Source organism: Alexandromys fortis, unplaced genomic scaffold (genome assembly GCF_014885135.2).
Source record: "Alexandromys fortis isolate MF-2015 unplaced genomic scaffold, M_Fortis_MF-2015_v1.1 scaffold_213, whole genome shotgun sequence".
NCBI classification, from domain to species: domain Eukaryota; kingdom Metazoa; phylum Chordata; class Mammalia; order Rodentia; family Cricetidae; genus Alexandromys; species Alexandromys fortis.
In genome coordinates this window covers 2223870-2246807 of record NW_026068093.1, presented here as the reverse complement: position 1 = coordinate 2246807, position 22938 = coordinate 2223870, and the positions used below count along the sequence as shown (strand labels likewise).

Below are 22938 nucleotides of genomic sequence, written 5' to 3'. Positions count from 1 at the left end.
CCAGCATCTACATAGTGGCTCACAACTGTATGTGCAGTTTTCAAATATTCAGTGTCCTCTTCTGGCTTCTGAAGGCACTACATGTGGTAGACTGAAGCAGGTAAAACACCTATACACAATGTGTGTGTGTGTGTGTGTGTGTGTGTGTGTACTAAGAAAAACCCCACAAGGTTTGGCACCTGATTATTCAGCTATAGACACTGAGGGGGCAGGAGAGGAGACAGAGCCAATGAGATGGAGCTTAAAATGTGTTTCCTCCAGCAGGGTGCTCAGGGTACTTCTGCCATCCTTAGGGGGAGGTTAGCAAGAACAGATTAGAGTTAAGAGTTTTAGTCTCCTGAGTACAGGTAACTGAGAACCAGGGGACAGTCTGTTCTCATGCAGCAGACTCTGGATGTCGGCCAGGGTCCCAACAGAGGCATCTTTCTCATCACGCAGCCTTGACCTTGGACAGCAGCCAGCCTCCTTTGCCAGGAGTGTTTCCCAGGAGATGGGACTTAAGTGCTAACATTGGGGAAGCCTGGGTCTACCTGGGATGGGTGGCCATTGTCCCCTAGCCTTGCAGGTGTGGTGGGAGGACCCTGGAGTACCCCACTGCCTTTATTCAGGCTGAGCTGGGTACTTGGAGCAGCAGGTATGGGGCCTTCAAGCGTTTTTTGCTTTTAATTCTCTCCTTGGTGAGAGGTGAGCTTAGAACCTCATCCTATGGGGCCCTGAAGGATGCTGCCACCCAGGGTTGGAGGGAACATGTTCTCACCAAACTCTGTTCACAGTGTGAAGCATGGAGTGACCTCTACCTTGGGAACCTTGGAGGATTACACCACGAACTTCTGTTTTCTTTGTGGCTGTTTCTCTAGGGTTACTAAAGAGACTGCCTTTGTCAAACTGAGCATTTCAGTATCTACCAAATGGAGACCTTGGTCCGCATCTCCAGGGAGGGATACTGAGGCTCGCTTTAGAGTTGGCTAGGTTCAAGGACCTGCCCCCCTACCCCCCAATCCCTTTCAGCTAGTTCAAGACAACAGCTAAGGCATGGGAGTATCAGTGCCTCTCCAGATACTCTCCCGGGCAGGCCTGGCATGGGCATTTGACTTGGAGGGTTTGGGGGAGAACCACACTGTGAATGATACCCCAGCACTGGCTCCTGATTACTGTCAATAAGCTCCACCCAGGCACTGAAGTCCAGAGGAGGAAAGAAAAGAAAACAGCACCCAGGAAAGAGGCCGCACACGGCAGCCTGTGTCATCACAAAGAGTTTAAGGCAGCTGTGAGGGGAGACACGTCTACATCACCGTTCCTGGGTCCGGATGACTCTTGGCCATCTGTTATCCTGTAGGAATAAGATACCCCACCTAGTGTTTCCCTTGGCTGCTAAATGACTTCATCCCTGTGCTGTGTGGTTCTTCCTCCTAAGGCAGTTTTGGCCAATCTCTCTGTAGGGTGACAATTCTGCCTTCATTTGGATTTCTAGTTCAATTTATTTTTTAAAAATTGCCATCAAAGTTGGGCAGTGGTGGTGCACACCTTTAATCCCAGCACTCGGGATGCAGAGGCAGGCGGATCTCTGTGAGTTCAAGGCTAGCCTGGTCTACAAGAGCGAGTTCCAGGACAGGCTCCAAAGCCATAGAGAAACCCTGTCTCAAAAAAACAAAACCAAAAAAAAAATGAATGAAAACTATTAAAATAAAAAAATTTGTCATCAATGGGAAAATCTAGAGACTTGTTTATGAGAACATGGATGCTCATTTTTAAGAAAAGAGAGAGATTTGGGGTAGGTGAAGGTTTCTACTCAGAAATCCCCACCTTTTTCCCAGAGACCTCCAGGGAGTGGAGGATGCCAGGGGATGTCATTGGTTTCAGAAATGTCTCAGGCAGTAAATGCAGGTCTTTGTTTGTTTGTTTTTTTCAGACAGGGTTTCCCTGTGTAGCTTGGCTGTTCTGGAACTCACTCTGTAGACCAGGCTGGCCCCTAACTCACAGAGATCTGCCTGCCTCTGCCTCTTGAGTGCTAAAATTAAAGGTGTGTGCCATCACCACCGCCCAGCAATAGTAAATGCAGTTTTATAAAATGCTCTTCTTGGCACCCCACCCCTGGGTTTAAAATCAAGTTGCACCCTTTCTTTATACCAACCATCCCATTCCCCCAAGTTACCCCCATCCTCCCCTTCTCACTTTTCTCTCCCCATCTCTTCCAATATCCAGGAGGATAACTATATGTTTTTCTTTGGGTTTACCTTCTTATTTAGCCTCTCTAGGATCACAAATTATAGGCTCAATGTCCTTTATTTATGGCTAGAAACCAAATATGAGTGAGTCTGGATGCTCACCTTCCTAGACCTGGATGGAAGGGCGACCTTGGACTTCCCACAGGGCAGGGAACCCTGACAGCTCTTTGGACTGGAGAGGGAGGGGGAGAGGAGTGGGAGGAGGGGGAGGGAAATGGGAGGCTGGGAGGAGGCGGAAATTTTTTTCAATAAATAAAATAAAAAAAATCAAGTTGCACCAACTGTCTAGACAAATAGAAGCCATAGTAGGGGCAGAATCTACTACATACAGCTCTGCCCTCTCCAGGCTGCTATCCTGGGGAGCCTCCAGGGGGCACTTGTGAGCAGGAAAACACAATTCAGAGGACTAACCTTGCCTCTTGCATCCTGGAGCAAAGGCCTCTGTTTGCTGTGGAGGATGAAAACTTCTTTGGGGATAGAGGTGGCTGGGAGGGGGGGGTGGGAGGACCCTCTCCCCTCCCGGGCCCCAGGGAGGAGTCCTTGGGTGGCTGGTCATAACTCCAGGCTGTGAGTTGCTGGTCTGGGGATAGGCTTGATTTCCCATGCAGGGGCTGTCCAAAAGGCCCCACACCAATGTAGTTTGGATTGATGATCTCATTGAGACTGGAGACACCACATGCAGGGACCCTGTAAGAAGATGTGTTGGTACATCTGAGGCCTCTTCCCTTCTCGGTTGGCACCAGCCTGAGGAAAATGTTCTATGGCTTTTCAGCCTCTTGGTGCCTTCATTTCTGGGGCACATGAACTCATTCCCTCATTTATGCATGCGTGTGATGGAGTGAAGAGAAACAAGAGATCAGGGGGAGACGAGCAGGAAGGTTGAGACCCAGCAGGCAGAAGGTGGCTGGAGAAGAGCTACTCAGGGTTGCCTTTGAATTGAAATGAGATGAAATGCAGAAGAAAGGAAAAGAAAGACAAACGCTTCCGGCAGTGGCAAAGGTCAAGGAGAGAGTTTGGCCTGTTGCAAGGTTCTCTGAAGACCAGTGAGCATGTGGGGAGAGGAGAATGAGAACGTGACAGAGCTCTGTGTGTGTGTGTGTGTGTGTGTGTGTGTGTGTGTGTGTGTGTTTGGGGGAGGGGAGAGTCAAGAGTACATCTTTCAAGGCAAAGTCCAAGGACAAAGTCCACGTGGGACGTTGGGTTTGCACATCCTATGTAAGGCACTGGAATGACAAGATGAAAGTGCAGTCACGGAGGCCGAGGCTAGAGGAGTTAAGAAAGGCAGCGGTCAAAACTGGGTTTAAAATAGGTAGCCAGACCTAGCTGAGGCTACCCTTGTAGTCACACACCACACCATGCTCCGCGCCAGACTCCATCTCAGGGAGGACTAACAAGACCACATTAGGAAATAGAGGTGATTCTGGTTATTAGGAAATGCTGTCCTTAAATAACAGAGGCCGGAACATCCAAGTTATTCTCAATTAGTCTTTCCTGTTAGTCACCATGTTGGTAGGTTGTTTTGGTTTTGCTTTTTTCTCTTGAGACAGGTTCTCATAACGCAGCTCTGTCCTGGAACTCACTGTGTAGAAAAGGCTAGCCTTGAACTCACAGAGATAGGCATGCTTCTACTTCTGGAGGGCTGAAGAATTAAAGGCAAGTGTCACCACATCTCTCTGTGTTGGTTAGTTTTAGTGTCCTCTTGACACAATCTAGAATCCCCTGGGAGGAGTCTGAATAAGGAATTAGCTAGTTTGGCCCACGGGTATGTCTATGGGGACTTGTTGTCATTGTTAATGTAGAACCCAGCCTACTGTGGACTGTTCCTAGGCTGGAATGGGAACAAGCAAGGGTGCATCTATTTATTCTCTCTGCTCTTGATCGGCACTGTAATACTTGAAGTTCCTACCTTGACTTCTCCACAACAATGGACTGTACTGTGGGCTTGAAGGTCAAATAAACCCTTTGGTCTTCTTGCTGCTTTTTTATCAGGGTATGTGTCACAGTGACAGAAACGAAACTAGGAAGTCACAGATGGGAAACCTTTGACCACTTGTGTTCCTGGCCCTCCCTGGGGCCAGGTTTTTGTCCCGGAATTATTTAGTCATTTATAATTCCTTCTTCCTGGACTCCACATCCTTCCACTGTCTGATGGTGTACCTAGGTCATGGCCTATACTATATTTACATTGATTTTTTGAGACAGGGTTTATCTTTAGCATTGGAGCCTGTCCTGGAACTAGCTCTTGTAGACCAGGCTGGCCTTGAACTCAAGAGATCTGGCTGCCTCTACCTCCCGAGTGCTGGGATTAAAGGTGTGCGCCACTGCTGCCCGTTGCCCGACAAAGATTTATTTATTTATTTTGTTTACAGTGCTCTGTCTGCATGTATGCCTGCAGGCCAGAAAAGGGCACCAGATTTCATTACAGATGGTTGTGAGCCATCATGTGGTTGCTGGGAATTGAACTCAGGACCTCTGGAAGAACAATCAGTGCTCTTAACCTCTGAGCCATTTCTCTAGCTACATTGATTTATTAAGGGACACTTGAACTGAACTGTTACAACATGGAAGAGCCTCTAAGCCTTTGCCACAGCCATGGTGATCTCCCCAAAGATGGGGACTTGAACTCAGGAATTGAAGTAAGCGAGCAGAGAGCGGCTGGACCACAGCATCCCTTCTTCTCTGACCTTGGCTTTCCTGGGTCCCACTTTACCCTCTCCCGGACTCTGGTTCACATAAACCGCCAGGTTGTAGTAGGACTTGGCAAGCTTCATCTACCTGCCGGCAGGCTCCCACTGCTTCACGGGGTCATGGCTGGTGAGGTTCTTCAGGCACTTCATTCCACTAGCCTCATCCCGCTCTGTCTTTACGAAATCTGGAAGAGAAGGTTCAGGAAAGGAAAACAAATGAGTGCCAGGCCACCACATGGGTTAGACATGGCAAAGTGGTATCCATTTGCAGACCAAATCTGGAAAGTAAATACAGGCAGAGGGATTTCAAGCAAGGCTTTTAGGCTTCAAAATCTTTATGCTTGGTGACTGGTTAATGATGTCTGCCATGGGCCCGGAAGGAGAACAGGTACTTACGACTCTTGTTTCTTCAATGAAATATTTCTAACTTGTTAGCTTAGCCAGAGACAAAGCAGACATTTCTTGTCAGATTAGAACAAAATGAACACCACTAGGTCACCCCGTAAGAGTACCTCATATGCAGAGCTAATCTGTTTATGGGGCTTAAAGGGACCCCCCCCCACAACTTTATTTCTGAATCTGGCATATGGTTGCTAGGTGATGACTAGGTTTCTCTTCAACCCACTGTCCTGCTAGAGAAAAGATCTCTCTCAGGGAACAGGGGAGTCACAAGGACAGAAGCAGTGGCCCTTGGTGCACTAGGGCCTTCCCTGGCATGGGGAACCCCACTCTCCTGTGTTGTGAATTCTACTCTTACTACTTCCATAACAGGCAAGCAACCACTGTGCCTACCATTTCCTGCTTGGCCCTGGGTGAAGCTTATCTTAGCCACTTCCTGAGTTCGTAACCTTCTGCCAGTCACCTAGCCTAACTATGCCTCAGTTTCCCTGTCTGCCAAGTCAAGGCGATCACACTTAGCTCCCTGGGCTGCTGTGAGAGATACAGAAGATGCCATTTTTGTTCTCGTCAAAGACATCGTCTCACTCTGTCACCCAGGGTAGCCTTGAACTCGTGATCCTCCTGCCTCAGCCTCCCGAGTGTCGGGATAACAAGTGTGCACCACTACGCTACCCTCGAGGCTTTCCAACCATGTTCTATTCTGAGGGTGTGGGTCACAGAACACTTGATAGCCTTGCTGAGAGAGAGGCATGCCTGTCCCTAGTGCAGTGGCCCCTGGGAAGGTTGGGAAGGGGCTGGCCTACCGTAGAGCTTCTCCCTCATCTTGCCCTGTGAGGTCTGCAGCTTAATCTCCCCCCGGAAGTGGCCAGTCATCTCCCCGTGGTGGGTGAGAGGGGTGTAGATGGGAAGCTGAGTCTCTGTGGTCTCCAGATGAAGGGCAATACAGCCTTCACCTGGGGAGAGGAGAGACAACATGAACATGAAAACCATGGCATGAGACAGACATGGAACATGTCTAGCGATGTAGCTGTAGCCCTGGGAGCCAATTCCTTGAAGCAATTGACCAGGCAGGGATTAACTGACAAACCCTTACGATCAATGCCTTAGCAACAAGGGGCAAATGTCTCAAGCCTCATAGGAGAAAGAGCTCTATACAGATCAATGTGGAAAGAAAAAATGGATCCTAGAAAATCCATCCAAGAAACAGCATTAAATGCTAATCTGATTGCTGTAGGGAAAGCTTACTTCCCAAGGTTTGAAACAGCACAAAATATAAACAAAACCATATAAGCAGGTAAGAGCATAGGTCAGTCTGAAACATCTATACAAGGGAAAGTCTGAAATGAGAGGGAGACAGACTAGAGAGCTGTCTTGGCAGCAGGGAGGGGCTGCTAGTCTGTACCTAGGTCTGAGGAGCTGGCTGGGGACACAAAAGAGGTGTGGTGGCCCACGAAGACTCAGGTTCATGTCACAGCTCAGATGATGATTGACCGTGTAATCTGGGCAAGTCACCTGACCTTTATGAGCCTCATACAGTAAACAGTTTACTTGTTTGCTCATCAGGGAATAGAACCTGCCTCTTTGAAGCTCTTGTCAAGATTAAATTATATAGTGTCTGCAGCTCATCCAGCAAGGCTAAGAGGGAGGTTGCTAGCTGTGTCCAGAAGTCACAAGAAGCAGGGATGATAACCCATTCGGAAAAGTTCTTCCGGCAGCCAAGGGACAGAGTAAGAGGCAGCATGATGGTATGATGGGAAATGGCAGACGGGCTTTCTTGGAAGACTGAGTCATTACTAATAACTGAGTCACTTTAGAGGTTGAGGCTAACGGGCAGGGAAGGTCCCTGGCCTGGGATGCTTACCATAGGATTCATCGCTGTCAGAGGATTTAATGCTGATTAGGATGTGTTGGTCCAGTAGGTACTCAGGATCAGAGATAATAGGCTTTAGCTGCAGAGGAGGCACCAGATTAGAGTCCACAGGTGAGAACAGGTAGGGACAGTGGGTGTGGCCCACCAGTCTCAATATTAGAATACACAAGAAGATGGAACTGAAGATGTTCTTTCAACCAAACTCAAGTCTTGACTTTCCCTGCCTGAGAGAGCAGGTGGAGCCCATTGCTCAGGTAAGTGAGGAATAACTTTCTCCCCCACCCCCAACTGGGATGATCTTCCAGGCCCCTTGTCCATGGTCTCCATTCTTCCTCCCCTTCTTTGTTTATTCTAGGGGCCAAGGGAAGAAGCCTGCAGTTCCATCCTTCGTCTCCAGCCCCTCCAAGGTCTGTAGCTGCATATAAAGAAGGTACTACGGGACAAAGACCTTCATTTGGGCTTGAAGTATCCTGTGGCTTGCTAACGGTGTGGCTTGGTGAGTGACAGACTTCTGAATGCCAGCATTGCCCCAACTTCCTGCGGCTAAAGATTGTTCAGAGATATCAGGGACGTAGCACAATGGGTAGAATGCTTGCCTGGCATGTGCAAAGGCTTAGATTCAATCTCAGGTACTACAAGCACCAAGTCAGTAGTAAGAACCGAACGGGGAATGGGTGTACTAGGGGCTGAAGAACCACTTAGAAATACTAAAGTCGCTTATCCATGCTGAAAAGTATGCCTTAAATCACCTGAGTCTCTACGCTGGCCTCTTTGGCCTTGGTTTGGGATGGCTACCATCTGGGTAGGCCTATTGCAGCTGCTGCACACTGGGCGGGCCTGCTGCTATGGTGGCTTGCTGGCCTCCATTGCTATGCCCTCCGCCCCAAGGCACCTTCTCTTCCGGTATTACCTTTGGAAGAGTCTCTCCAAACCGCACCACCAGCTCTCCTTCGCTTCCCTCTTCGTTTTCTCCTTCCTGACTCTTCACAAAACCTGTCGGAGAATCAGAAGCTGGGTTTGCAGACCACAGAGCAAGGACCAGACAGAAAAGACTCCAAGGGTCACCTTCCTTGGACGACGGAAGATGGTTTCTTTCTTTGGAAGTCTCTAGGGCTTTAGTACCATTTAGGAATCAGGTTCCTTGGGGATTCTGTTTTTGTTCAAGGGATGGTCATTTGCCAACAGGCTAATTATATTTTTAGGAAAATCAGAGAGATTCCCCCTCCTTTTTGACTCTTCTTTGCAGCACACCAGGCAACGAAGAAGTCATCACACCGCAGGCAAGAAGATTGGGAAGCATGACAGCTCATCCCACACCACTCAAGATAGCAGCCTTTTGAAATTCTAATTTAAGCTTCCTAATATGCTGTTGCCATAGAAATCTATGCAAATGTCTCGAGAAGTTTATTTAAAACACCCGCACAAAACCCCTCATCCCTGTTGGAACTGTTTGACCCTGCCTGCTGAACCGAGGCTTCGGGATGTTCTGGTGAAGGTGACAGAATCCCTAGGAAGGGCTGGGATGGATGGAAGCAGGAAGGCGCAGAAAGGTATGAGGGGGCAGAATTGTGTCTGGCAGCCCCTGGGCTTTAGAAGCAAGGAGTCTGTGCTTATTTGCAGAATTGGTGCATACCCTTCCCCTACTACTCCTGAGACCACCCCAGGGAGAACTAGAAAGCGTGTAGTTCTCTTGCACGGGAGTCTCAGGCAATATGCCTGGAGGTGCTGTGTAGAAAGGATTCCTTGTAAGCACACCAGGTGCTCAACATGACCACCTGAGATGGAACCGTGCTACCTTGCTTCCGGCTACAGTGAGCCCCACAATGAAAGCGCCACAATATAGAAAGGGCAAGGGGGCCCAGGGTTACATCAGGAAGGCAGTAGCAACTGTTAAGACCCTGTCTGATCTTCAGAGCTCTGGAGCTTTGCCCAGAACAAAACTGAGTATATATAAGAGCCCAGCTTGGTGGGAATTCAAGTGGGTAAGAGTCTGCCTAGAGAATAGTGATAGAAAAGCCAGGGGACAGAGAGGCCAGTACACTAGTGGCTGCCCCATTTCCAGGGCTGAGGCAGTGAAAGCATGGACCACAGGGGTGGAGAAGGGGGCCTCACAGGCACCAGGTAGCCCCTTAGGCAACCTACCTGTAGCCTACTTCACTGGACCCACTGAGGCCCATCCGTGAATCTTCATCAGAGAGAGAAGAAACTGAGTGGGGGATCAATCATTAACGAAGACACTTGTGTGAAAGAATCACCCCTCAGGGGGGTTTGCAAGCCACTTACTCTCTAAGCAGCTGGAGTGGAACTCCAAGTAGAATTTCGTCTGGGATTTGGTCTTCAGTGTGGCGTAGCACGCAAGGAACTCGATCTGCCCTTGGCTGTCCACAGTGCCAGGACCTGGAGCAGGGAGACCAGGCATTTATCTGCACCCTGTTCCTGGAGATGGAGGTTTCTCCCAGCTTCTCTCTGGGGTTTCTTTTCTCTGTGTCCACCCATCATGCTGGGCTCCCTCTGAGAGCCCAGGATGGGGAATGTCCAGGTGGAGGAGAGATTTTCCTTAACGCTTCATGACTCACCATGCAAGCTCAGCATCCCTGATGGCCGCAGCCGCTCTAATCTGTCGCAGGCTGGCCATGTAGGGTGTCGAGCAGAAAGAGTAAAGGCGGCAAGAACCCAAGTTTTAACGCCAGTTTTGCGAACAAATATATATGGTCCAAGGCAACCCCTCAATCTCACCTACTAATTAATTCTCTTTCTTTTCCTTCCTTCTTTCCTTCCTCCATCCCTTTCTTTTGCTAGCTAGAACTCACTATGTAGCCAAGGCTGGCCGCAAACTTTTGATCTTCCTGCATCAAGTTCTCAATTGCTAGGGCTAAAGGTATGAGCCAGCACACCCAGATGTCCCCATTGGTTCTGACAGAGAGCTCATACAGCTATTTAAATAGCTATTTAACTATTTAGGTTCAACATTCAAACCTGCTGTTGCTGTTTTGAGTCCACAGCTAGGGAGATCTACCCTCACCATTGGCATAGCTATGTCCAGTCCTTTTACTCTGTGCTCTAGAACTTGTTGGCTTCAACTAACATGCTCATAACTGTGTTAATTTACACACCTCAAACTGGTTTTTAATCACTGTTATTGTTTTGTAAGACTGAGTCTTATATGTACCCCAAACTGGTCTCAGACTCACCATGTAGCTAAGCATGACAATGAACTTCTGAGCCTGTTGCCTCCGGCTCTTAAGTGCTGGGACAAAAGGTGTGTGTTACTATAAGTGATTCTGAACTGGTTTTAAGCAAGTGTTCTGTCTTCTCGTATAAGTTCTAAGCCACTTGAGAGTTACCGCCACCACACCTGTCAACCTTCCTTCTTTCCTTTCTTCTAAACTCCACAGCATCTTGGCCAGGCTCTGCTTAGGCAAATGTTCCGTCCAGGCTCCACACTGGTGACCAATATTTTCAAGCATCTGCTATGTACTGAGCCCCAGCAGAAGGAAACCCAGCCTGAAAATGAAGATGCTTTACCCAGTGACAGAGGAGAGGTGACTGACTATTCCACCAATTCTGCAGGACTAGAGAAAGGGGAGATGGGTGTGAGTGGGGAGGAGGTGGAGCCCACAGGCTAGCAAGGTGGTGGAACAAAGATGGTCATATATAGGAAAAAGATAGGACAGGGAGAAGACATAGGTGGAGAAGGTGGGTCACATCAGACCCACAGATGTTTGGTCCAATGGTAGGGAGAAGGGTATCCTAGTAAGACAATGATTTCACTTCGTCTGTGTGTCTCAGCACAGAGGGTACAGAGGAACACAGTTGTCCTCTGCCTGTATTTGGTGCCTCACCCTCAGGATCCCTAAATCAGTTATCTGCTGCACTGAAGTCAAGAGTGGGCAGAGGAGATGGCAACATGGCTTCCTGATCACTGAAGATCAGGGCTGGATGGACTTGTTAAGAGGCCACAGCCTCTCCTGGGACAAGGGTAGCCTGGCAACCAGGGCTGGGCTGGGCAGTTTGAAAACATAACTGCATCCCTAAGCATCAGTTTATTCCAGTCTCCTGGGACTCATTCATCTGCATCCCACCTCCACAACTTCCACCGTCTCCACCTACTATGCAGCCACACTAACGCTGGCTTAATATTTTCTTTAATTAGAGCCAGTTTTTAAACTTAGATGTAATTAAATAAAATATGCCATGATCGGAGGAAACTGAAGTACTTGCTTATCCAGAAGAGACATATTTAAAACACACTAACGTATATATACCATGAATAACCATTCACCCATGTATCCCCAGCCCAGAACCTTCTTTGGGGTTAGGTACCATACCTTGGTAGACACCGATTTACAACCACCCACTTTTAACTACGCCAAAATGAGTTTCAAAAGTAGGTTTTCTGGATTGAGATTGTGACGTGGCCTGGACATGAAGAGACTAGGTGGGCAGACTGCGGTCCTGTGGGAAGGATGGGCCTATTTCTAACATAGACAAATGGTAGCTGCAACCATAGAATAAATGCGCTAGGGCCCTTGTCTGTGAGGAAAACAAGAATAGCCAATGCTGCCCACTGCTTACCATTCTTGGAGACAAACTGCGATGTGACTCCTGCTTCAAATGTGGCAAAGACAGGGCTGTGGTCGCTTGTCATGATGTCACTGGTGCTGCCTGCAAAGGAGGGACGGTATTTCTAAGCAGGGATGGGGAAGGCCTTTTGGCCAAGGCATGGATGGCAAGCCCACAGCAGGGACGGACCAGGACCTTGTCAGGAGTTATCACCATCACCCTTACTGACAGCCAGTTGACCCCAGCTCTGACTAAATACCTCAGTGTGGCCAGCTGACACCAAAGAGCAGAAATGAGCTGTCCAAGTTCAGTCCAGCCCAGAGGATTTTGAGCAAAAGATTCCGTGTTTGAAGAGCTGGGATTCAGGGCATTTGTTATGCAGGAATAGATTGCTGGTACACCCAATTATGTTAGAGCTGCAAGAAAACCCGGGCTCCCAGTCCTCCTTACATTCTAGACATGCACTTTCTTTTCTATGGTCCCTTCTTGATCTCCTCCACCTCCAACTCCTTAAACTCTTCTACTGTGTCCTCTGACTCAATAGAATATTAGCAAAATAGAGTGGTCGTCACCACTCTCCGAACTTCATCATGCCGCCCAAGGATGACAAGAAGAAATATGCTGGAAAGTCAGCCAAAAAAGACAAAGACCCAGTAAATAAGTCCGGTGGCAAGGCCAAAAAGAAGTGGTCCAAAGGCAAAGTTAGGGACAAGCTCAACAATCTAGTCCTGTTTGACAAGGCTACATACGACAAACTCTGTAAGGAAGTTCCCAACTATAAACTTATTACTCCAGCCGTGGTATCTGAGAGACTGAAGATTCGCGGTTCCTTGGCCAGGGCAGCTCTTCAGGAGCTCCTTAGTAAAGGGCTTATCAAGCTGGTTTCAAAGCACAGAGCCCAAGTAATTTATACCAGAAACACAAAGGGTGGAGATGCCCCAGCTGCTGGTGAAGATGCATGAACAGGTTCAATCAGCTGTACATTTGGGAAAATAAAACTTTATTAAATCAAAAAAAATATTAGCAAAATATTATGTCTTCAGCCTCCCACAGAAGATAACACAGCCTTACATGTGAGTTGGTTTTCCTCTTTGCCCATCACACACTGGGTAATGTGTGGGATGTATGCCCCCCTCAACCCCAGCTGCCACTTCCAGACCCATCTCCTTCCCTTTTTCCTAAAAGCTGCACTATGGGGCAAGTCTGAAGGCCAAGGTTAGGGTCAAAAGAGACAGTGGCAATTCTATGAGCCTCCACCCTTATTTGGCCCTCTGTAGAGGCAGCTGACTGATGGAGATAGCTGACCGATCTTCTGAGACAGAAAGTGAGAGGGCCCTCAGGGCTGCAGGATTTGGGGCGTAGGTATCCATATGATTGACTCTGTGTTATAGGCAGTCAGTGCAGTAAGAGTTTAACGTGTATAATGCAGAAGTCAGGTGTGGGTGGGGGAGGGCAAACAGGAAATACTCAGGGAGTCTGTGTAAAGAATGAGAAATGGGTACTTTCTGTCTTTGTTTATTTTGCCCCGCTGGTTTGGGCAGTACTAGGGATTGAAGCCAGGACCTCATGCATGGCAGGAAAATACTCTACCCCTGAGCTATACATAGCTCCTGTCCCATTTTCAGGTTCTGAAGGCAGAATAGTGCCTTGGCTGAAGCTATGAGTATAGAAGTGTCAGAGACGTAATAGTGTAAGCTGAGCGTGTAAGAGATGTGGCTGTGCCACACATCTAAAGGTGATTCATGAAGTGTTCTGGGAGACAGAGCTCAAGAGAAGGAGGCGGGGATGGGGGCTTTAATGCATATGCTAAACTACCCCAGTGGGACAGTAGACACGAGCAGATCAAGGGGACAGGAACCAACTTCATTTGTGGGATCAGAGTTTAATGGTCTCCAGAGAGGGTGGCAAAACTCCCCCAACCTATTTCCTTACTCTGAAGATGGTAGGTACGAGGGCTCAGCTGAACAAGTATGGGTCATTAACTGCCTATCGGGGTCTCTGGCTTGTGTATTGCTCATTTGTGGTGATTGTGGGATGAGGGTTGAGTGCCAGTGACTAGGAACTTGTGTGTGCGTGTGTGTGTGTGTGTGTGTGTGTGTGTGTGTACACAGATGCCTCTGGAGGCTAGAAGAGGGAATTGTATCTCTTGGAGCTGGAGTTATAGTTAGTTGTGAGCCATCTAGTAAGTATGCTGGGAACCAAACTCAGGTCTTCTGGAAGATCAGCAAGTGCTCTTAACTGCTGAGCCATATCTCTAGTCCCATAGTGAAACAGTCTTAGGCCCCCCAAATCCACATGAACACATTTAATGATATGTATTAGGCTGAACCATGGGACTCCCTGGTGGTTGCCTGCTTTATGCCTGCAAAATTACCACTTTTATATGGCTCAAACTCAATATGGTTCTTTAAAAAAGAATAGTACCAGAAGGTCCTATTCAGCAGTCTTAGCCATCTGTGAACCCTGTGAGTCACAGTGACAGCTGGCCTGGAAAGATATACCCATTGGTGCAATAGTGGCATAAACGTCATGGGAGTAACCAGCCACTTTCTGATTGAATTTGAAGCCCCCACCCCCAGACAGAGCTCATGTCTGTTACTGTTAGCTGGGCCAAAAATCTGTGACTGGCTGGGCCACATGCTCTAAGGGAGAATCTGCTACTATTATTCTTATAAATTAATATAGTACTATATTGTCCTTTAAGTTATTCTCTTTATATCCCTAGATTAGTACATTTCTTAGCCCACATCAGAGAAGCTTCTTTTTGCAGTAGATGGTAATTAACACAGAGACCCACAAGTAGTCAATATGCAGAGCAAAAGACTACAGAGCACTCTGTTCTAAATGGGACATACATATCACACCTGCTCCTTCCAAGGCGGAGGGATCATTGCTGACAAGGGGGCGGAAAGATTGTAAGACCCCAGGAGAGTGGACATAGGCAGTGAAACATTTGTTAAATATGAGAGCACACCAAAACAGCTATGGCTGCATGTACAAGACCCATACAAGATCAAGTCACCCGAAATCCCAGCTTGGATGGGCGAGGGAAGTCTTACCCTAGCTGAGGAGTCACTGGCAATTGATGGCTACTGAGGGAGAGACAGGATATTTTCTTTAGGAATTTAGTTCTCCAAAAGGCTACCCATGTTCCAGTAGGTGCTTCACCCACTCACAGACAGACAGTACTAAGTGGACTGAGTGGGTTTAAAAAAAGAGAGAGAGAGTTCATAAAATTGGGAGGGTAGAATGCTATGAGGGATAGGAGGAACTGGAGGAGAGGAGGTAGGGGTGGATTTGATCAGAAAACACACAACTGGATGAAATTCTCAATTGAAAGAAAGAAAGCTGCTGTTGAAAGTGCTTTAATGCCTCTCTGAGTATTGCGTTGCAGCCCAGGGAGGCCAAGGATGCACCAACTCCATCCGGATCCCTGATTAGGGCTCCAAGCAAACTGAAGCCCTTTGGTTTGCTGCTGTCCTCACAGCCCAAACCCTAGTCTACATTCCCCCAGTGATCCACTCACCATAGGACTGACAAACCACATGGACCAGGGGGTAAGACTTCCAGAGAACTCGGTCGCACCAGGACGGCAGGTTGTACTTCATCTGCAGAGCAACATCACAGTTTTAGAGCATGTGCGCTACTTCCATTGTTATCAGTAAAGACAAAACACACAGTATTAACTGGGGAGATCTGCCATCCTCGAGTTCATCTGCTGTTGGGTCTTTAGAAATTTCCCTGCAGGTAGCTTTAAACTATCTAAAATACACTCCATTTATTTTATGTGCTTGAGTGTTTTGTCTGCATATATGTATGTGCCCACATGTGTGCAGTGCCCACAGAAGTTAGAAAGGAGCTGGAGTTATAGTCAGTGGTGAGCAGTCATGTAGGTGCTGGGAACTGAACCTGGGTCCTCTGCAATTTCATCCAGTTACTCTTAATGACTGAGCATCTCAGCCCTTTACACTATTTCTTGAGTGTTTCTTCTTAGGGTAGCATATATAACAATGAGTTTCATCATGACATCTTCAAATATGCACCATCATACTTTGCCCATATTCATTCCTCAGTACCTCTCTTATTCTTCCTCCCCATCTCTTCTGGTTCCCTTCTTTCCCCCACATTTCTGCTTTGATGGCATATATATTACATGTGTGTTATATGCAAATAATACAAAAGTATTTTTATGATTATAAGTAGAAATTAGAATATATATTTAAACCTAAATTCTGTAAAGGAGAGAAAATATGATATCTGCACTTCCGAGTCTGGCTGATTTCACTTAAGTGTTAAGCTCTTCAACTCTTTAAACCCTACTTTGGGTGCTATACTTTTAGATGTCCTGGCATCTTGCTGTGAATGAGGTTAATTCGCCTTGCACCTGGACCCTCCTAGGAGTCCACTCCATGTTCCCCTTCTATTTCGCTGTCTTTTGCCCCCCAGGACCAGGCAGTATCAGGATCTCATCCACCCAGGGTTCTCTCTCTGCATCCTTAGCTGAAGCAACTCTCAGCGCCCATGATCTCGTACTGCTTATTCCTGGACTTGTCTAGGTTGATGGCCTTGGGTTGGACCCTATGAAAAGTGACTGACATCCAGAACTTGCTTCTTGGCTGGGCTCTCTCTAGTGGCTCCTTGAGCTTGAAACATGTCACCTCCCTCCCTTCAAACCTCCTAGTCCGAACTCTCGCTGCCCTTCCAGACACCTCAGATGGCATCTTTAAGAAGACACACCATCCTTCCTGACCAATGGTCGTCTCCTTCTCTGCCTGCTCCTCATGACGCCATGTTCTATTGGGGCACTCAGTGGCAAGGTTCTCTCTCTCTCTCTCTCTCTCTCTCTCTCTCTCTCTCTCTCTCTCTCTCTCTCTCTCTCCCTGTAAATAGCCTGGGGCCAATATTCATTCGGTTCTGACCTCTCTTCACCTAGGAGAGTTCCTCACCCATCAGAAACTCTTTGAATACATGAGTATGTTATTGTATCTTTCCCCAAACTTCTTTCAATAAGAGTGGCCTTGTTAATATATTAGTAGTTATTCTGTGATCAATTTAGTTTTACCTATGGAGAACTATAATGTTCAGAAGCTCTTATAGGCTCTTATTAGCCCGGTAGCAAAGAAACAAGTTATGCTGGTGTTGTTTTGGAGTCTAGCCATGTAGTCCAGGCTGGCCTTGAACCCATAATTCTCCCACCTAAGCTTCTCAGGTATTGGGATTTCAAGCACGCGCCATCACACTAAGATGCACTGGAACCTGTTCAATCTTGGCTAATAGAATTTGGGTGGAGGGCTTTGTTTGTTTTGGTCTTTTTAAATCAGCTTTACAGGGCTGCAGTCAATGCTCAGTGGTTAAGAGCTCTGGTTGACCTTGCAGAAGGCTCTGAGTTTGGTTCCCTGTGCCTTCACGGCATTTTACAACCATTCTTTAAGTCCCCTTCCAGGGAATCTGACACCATTTTCTGGCTTCTGTGGGCCTTGCATGCATGTGGTTCATACACACAGGCAAAAACACCTACATATAAAATAAAAATAAGTAAATTTTTAAAACTAGCTTTTCTGTACAGTTAAAAACAAATGCTTTAAAATTCTCTCAGCATCCTGACTGGGGCCATTATTAGCTCAGCTTTTTGTGTGTGTGCAAGTTGGTGGCAGTTTTTACATGTGAAAATTTTGGTTTTGGAGAGTCTCATGAAGCCCAGACTGGCTTCAAACTCACTATGTAGTCAAGGGTGACCTTGAACTCCTGATCCTCTCGCTCCCACCTCCTGAGAGATGGGGTTAGAGATGCAGGGTCCCAGTCTGGCTTGAGGCCGGAGATGGAATCCACGGCTTTGTGCACCTAGGCAAACATTCTACCGACTGACTTACATCCCCAGCCCCTGCATGTGTATTCTAATTTTTGTTTTTGTTGTTGCCTGGTGATGGAGGATGCTTCCCACTTTCTAGGAACCGCCATGGAATGGTAGGGTGGGGAAAGGAAGTGGGACAGGGCAGGGGAGTTGCTTATACGAGGACTCACCCCTGTGGCTTTCTGTTTCGTGTAGGCGTACTTGTCCCGCGTCAGTCTTTCGAATCGGTAGGTGGGGGCGAAGGTGATCTCCTCCTCCTCTGAAACAGACACAGGGCCCTCAGTCTGGCTTCCCTGATGCCTCCAACCCAGCTTCCCTCCTCTGCAGATGCAGCTCTTCCCTTGGTTAGGATATTCAGGCAGAGAGAAGATGACGGGAAAGGGTACGACGGACAGAGAGGCAGCTTGCTCTCACCAAAGTGCAGGAAGACCTTCTGTTCCTTCCTCTCCAGGAGCAGTTGGTCGTGGGCCAGCAGATCTGAATACTGCTGCTGTTTAATCTTCTGGATGATGGTTTCTGCCTCCTAGAAGGAGGATATGCCAGGTCAGACCCCATGCCTTACCAGACTTCTCCCTGACCATACCAAGGCCCGGGCCCCAGCAGTCTGGGTTGTTGTAAGGATAAGGAAAGTCTGGAAGGACTGTGACGTCACCAGAACTGGCTCCAGGCTGGCCCAAATCTGCATGTAGCATTTGTTGTTTTTGTGCACTGGCTTTTAAACACCACCGTTAGTAATACTTCATGAGACAGGTAGCCTCTTTCCTTTGCTTTCTCTGGCTCTTTCTGTGAGAACAAGGATATCCAGCTATAAATCCACAAGTGACCCAGGAACTCCTGGCTCTGAGCATCACCATCTTGGAGACCCACCCTGCAAATATTGGTGCCACTCTGGGGGCTAGGGGGTTGCTGGCTTTGGTGTCTAGCACACTGGTTGGGGGAGTAGGGAGTGTGCTGACCTTGGTGTCTAGCACACTATGGGTGGAGGGGTGTGTGCTGGCCTAGGTGTCCTACAGTCCTCCCTCCTGTCTACTTCTCTGTGACTTTGAACCAGGTTCCTGCCCAGGTGAGTGTGAAGATGTGGCAACCCTTCCCCAGGAGGGTCCAGATGTGAACTCTTCCCACGTTCCTACCTGCCTGTTCATTCCCAGGAGGAATCACCTGGGGATCTCTAGTGAGGAAGGTATGCTGAGCTGGCTGCAGATGCTCACAGTCTACAGAGCTGTGATGGTGGCTGAAGGCCCAGAGATGGCTCAGGGACATGGGGCCACATGGAGAAATGCTTGGGATAAAGGGACACCAGAGGTTCAACCACAGCTATAAATGATGTGTACTCTGCTCTCAGCAGTTCCCTAGCCTCTCTGTGTACTTGACTGTAAAACAGGGTTAGCTCCTGCTGTGTCCCCTTTGTCCCTCACAGGACTAGAGTGTGGGAATGCATTCAAGTCCCTCAGTGGGAGGGAAACAGGCTGCTAACTCCAACTTCTAGATAGAAGGACACTCATTGTTCCACCTCACGCTGTCTCCTGCTTCAACTCTTATGAGCATGAAAAACAGCTGCGTGGGTTCTAGATTCATCCTGTGGTCACATCGATCGGTCCCCTTTCTGTAGGAAGGCAAACAATGCTTTAGATCCACCAATGATCCCCATAATTTGTTGAAATAAGTGAGCTGGCCCCCCCAAGATGCCTGTGCTTCCTGACCAAGCCCAGCTGCTGCTGGCTGGCTGACAGTGACATTGGCAGTGATGAGGGGTGGCCCCTGAAATCCGGGGGGCAAAGTAGACATAACCAGGAAGGAACTGTAAAGAAAGACAAAAGCTTCAAGACAGGAGCTGTATGGAGTCCCAGAGAGGAGCTGCTGCCTTAGCCTGTTTCTGAGTGTTCCTGTGTCTCTCTGTTCTTTTGTCTGGAGCAGACTCCTGGGCGGGTTCTCCTTACCCAGGTGGGCAGCTCCACGCGGTAGTTGAGATCCCCAAGCCAGAAGAGGTGGGTGAACCGGTGAGTGATGTTAAATGGACTCAGCTTCTTGTCTCCCAGGGCCAGGAACCGCAGGATGTTCATATAGTTCTGATTTCGCCTAATGTAGGGAAACAAGGGCACCATCTGGCACATCTTGCATGGGACGCTGTCCTCACTCTGCCATGACTGGAGGTCAGGGGTGGCAGGTGGGAAATGGAGACTTACACTCTAGTTCTGTCTTAGTGGGCACCTGAGTACACCTGGGAGACACCACTGGGATCACAGCGTCTAGGTCCCAAGGAGGAAGCTACCCATCAGGAAATAGGATCGGTAAATGTACTTGATGGTTATGGTCATGACAGGGTTACTTGAAACCGAACAAACTTCAAGGTATAGGATGCTGCTGAGGGGTGTTTTCCTTTAGAAATGGACCAGGTTTATGGGGCCTATTGGGTTAATGACATAAGTATCTTTTCTGTCCTCCAGATAAGAGTCACAAATACCTAGATCTATACTAGGATACAGTTGTCTTTGTTTAAACAACAGAGGCCCAGGTCTGAGGCTAAGGCTGAGCAAGACATCCGGGTGTGCAGAGGGTTCGGGCCATATGGAGGGGACGAGAGACGTTACCTGAGTTTTTTTTCACTTCCAGAAGTTAAGTGGCTGTTAACAAACCCCAAGGAGGTTCCATTGAACATGAAGGACACCCCCACAGCTCCCTTGTTTCCTGAGGGAGGGAAGAAAGAGAAGAAGCAGAATGTCAGCCAGACAGGCTGGTCGAGGGGTCAGAAGCTGAGGTAAAGGGCACTGTTAACAAAGAGCAAGGGAAGCAGGCTGAGGAAAGAGAGGAAAGAAGACAGGTCACACGGGGCAGGACATGCCAGTGATGGGCAGATGGTACCAGCTTCGTGATTTTCTATATAGAATAGAGGAAGGAGGGAGGAGGCTGCTGTCTTCCATATCTGGGTATTGGGATGTTGGGGGTCACTTGTACTGAACAGATACAGGACAGGGAAGACCAAAGCATCTTGGGATTTGGGGGTGCCCCCCAGATGAGTAAACTGACTGTCCACCAGGGTCTCGAGTGGGATCAAAAACCTTTACACGCCCCCTCTATCTCACACACATACCTTGCTGCTGATGTTTTAATTTATTTTACATTAGTGATTCTTAAAGTATGTTCCTGAGGCCAGCACAGTAACCCCAGGGAGTCCACTGAAGAGGCCTGAATCGGAGATTCTAGGGCTTAAAATTATGTGCTTGGCAAACCCGAGCAAGCAAAGAGTTGGTAGACAGGGGCCCACCACCAACCAAAGCAGCATCTATATTTTGGCGGGTGGGAGATTACCTGTTTAATTTTCTTTTGGTGCTGGGGACCCAACCCAGGACCTTGCATATACTAAGCAAGTACTCTACCACTGGGTTCTAAAGGGAGTATCAGAATACCAATGGCACTTTGGAAACCACCTGAGACTTACTAAATACGAGCGCACATTTTAACCAGCTCTCTAGAGCTGGTAGAGACCCTGGATGAGTTTTTGCAGGGGAAACCATCTGGATTTGCTAAAAAGACTAAGGGATTTCAGGGCAGGATTCTCAGGGTTTAATCTGGGGACACTGCCAAGAGAAGGAAGAGATGCAGCATGCACAGGAATGGGACTTCCCTCTAGGCTCACCTAGGGTGTTGGCGATGCCTGTCTTCACATTGTCCGTGCAGATGTGGCTGATCCGATTCTCATGCTCTGGCTTGGCAAGCACCACTATGCGAATGTTCCAGAGTGTGTGGATGGCGACCTGGTGGTGGTGGTGATGGGAGATGATGTGTAGTGTTGGAACCCTGAGCATCCCAAAGGGATTCGCCCCAGCTCTTACCCTGCCTTGTAATCCCTAGCTTAAGAATGAGACACAGCGCCTCACAGATGAGACCTGGGGCTGAAGATACTTCCAAGAGGTAAATATTATCCTTTAACAAAGGAGTGGGGAAGGTGGAGGGAGGACTCGGGACCCTATCAACTTTTAAGGATGGCCCCTGGATGCATATCTTTAGCTCTGAAAATGGGGGAACCACTGAGCTCCTTCCTATGCATCTTTGGTGCTAGGAAAAGCATATTGTCTTCCCCACCCCGGCCAGGGCCAGCTGCTCACTGTTTTAAATGTCATGCTGGTGACTTCTTGCAGGGAGTGCTTGAGTATCTCCAGCCACTCCTTCTCTCCAAGAGGGTCCTCCTGGGTGCCAATCACGTAAATATCATGGGGGATATAATCAGCAGAGTCGTCCCGTGTCTTTCCCTGTCCCTTGGAGAGAAACCAGGACGTGATCTTCTTGGGAGGGGGTGCGTTACCTTCAACAGCAAAACCCAACACCAAGTGAGTTAAAGGCAGGTCAGGTGAAGGACATCAGGGGGATTCAAAATGGGGGGGGATCACATCATTACAAAAATCACTGAGGCAATGCCCTAGATGAAGCGCTCCGTACCGATATCACCTTACATATCAGCAATGGTCAAAGTTCAGTGAGATCTTGTTGCAAAGATAATATCACATTTTCCAAGAATGGGAACACTGGGATATCCTCTGTGGAGCCCTGATCTAACTGAACCGGTTGGCAAACATGACCTAGGCTCTAGGGCAGCAGAAACACATGAGATGTGGCTCTGTCACACAGGAGTTTAAAGTTCCAATTAGAGTGACGAGTTCAGGATGGAGGCTTCTATGCCACTTCCAGGAACACCAAAGGCTTCCTGGGAGGAGGTGACATTCAGCTAAGAACTGAGATGAAGAGGTGCTCAACAGGGGAACAGGAAGAGCATGCCACGTTCCTCGGCTTCCATTTGGAAAAGAGTGGGGCAGCTCCTTCAAGGAATGATGGGAGATATGCTTCTGGAGACGCCCTAAGGATGAGTAGTTGTTCTTTCTCCCCATACTCCAAAGAGGTATGTCTCTTGGCCACCAGAGAGACAGGAAGCCAGGACTCGAATAACAGTCACTGCCAAACTCTGCTCCCCAGGGCTCTAAGTGACCACATAGGGAGACCTCCCATCCTTGTGTCACATGTATGATCCCTTGGGCGTGAAAGCCTAGGGGTTAATAGTAGACTAGGATGCCTGTTAAATTTGAATTTCTGATAGATGGGTGATTTAGAATAAGTATTCCCCACGCAATAGTTGTCTGTCTGAGAGTAAGATTTAATTGGACATCTTCTGACTACTTATTTCTAGCTCAATATTTATATTAAAACATTATCCATTATAATTGACAATTAGTATAATTCATATATTTAGTATAATAATATATATTTAGCACATATATTCTATATATATGATATATATGAATACTTCTATCCACACACCGATGCTAAAAACATACATTATTTATATGGAATTTA

General features: G+C 47.9%; 2 protein-coding genes across 10 annotated transcripts in view; one reads left to right on the top strand and one right to left on the bottom strand.

Moving 5' to 3' along the window:
- Inpp5d (inositol polyphosphate-5-phosphatase D) overlaps positions 1-22938 on the bottom strand; it is a 125196-nt gene that overhangs the window by 4679 nt on the left and 97579 nt on the right. Inside the window, exons 12-25 of one of the 9 annotated variants that reach the window (XM_050123075.1) lie at positions 21699-21895; positions 21230-21347; positions 20184-20280; positions 19533-19671; positions 18010-18118; positions 17766-17854; positions 15271-15352; positions 11757-11846; positions 9465-9578; positions 8092-8174; positions 7173-7260; positions 6115-6264; positions 5001-5097; positions 2637-2912 (exon numbers count right to left, since the gene is read on the bottom strand). In XM_050123075.1, coding sequence (XP_049979032.1) covers positions 2637-2912; positions 5001-5097; positions 6115-6264; positions 7173-7260; positions 8092-8174; positions 9465-9578; positions 11757-11846; positions 15271-15352; positions 17766-17854; positions 18010-18118; positions 19533-19671; positions 20184-20280; positions 21230-21347; positions 21699-21895 — 1729 coding nt within the window. The remainder of the gene's footprint in view (positions 1-2636; positions 2913-5000; positions 5098-6114; positions 6265-7172; positions 7261-8091; positions 8175-9464; positions 9579-11756; positions 11847-15270; positions 15353-17765; positions 17855-18009; positions 18119-19532; positions 19672-20183; positions 20281-21229; positions 21348-21698; positions 21896-22938) is intronic. The other 8 variants (XM_050123073.1, XM_050123070.1, XM_050123069.1 and 5 more) reach the window with 8 other exon arrangements.
- Positions 11853-13444, top strand: LOC126489069 (40S ribosomal protein S25-like). The gene has a single exon (XM_050123092.1). The coding sequence runs from the start codon at positions 12335-12337 to the stop codon at positions 12704-12706; it is 372 nt and encodes a 123-aa protein (XP_049979049.1). The 5' UTR covers positions 11853-12334; the 3' UTR covers positions 12707-13444.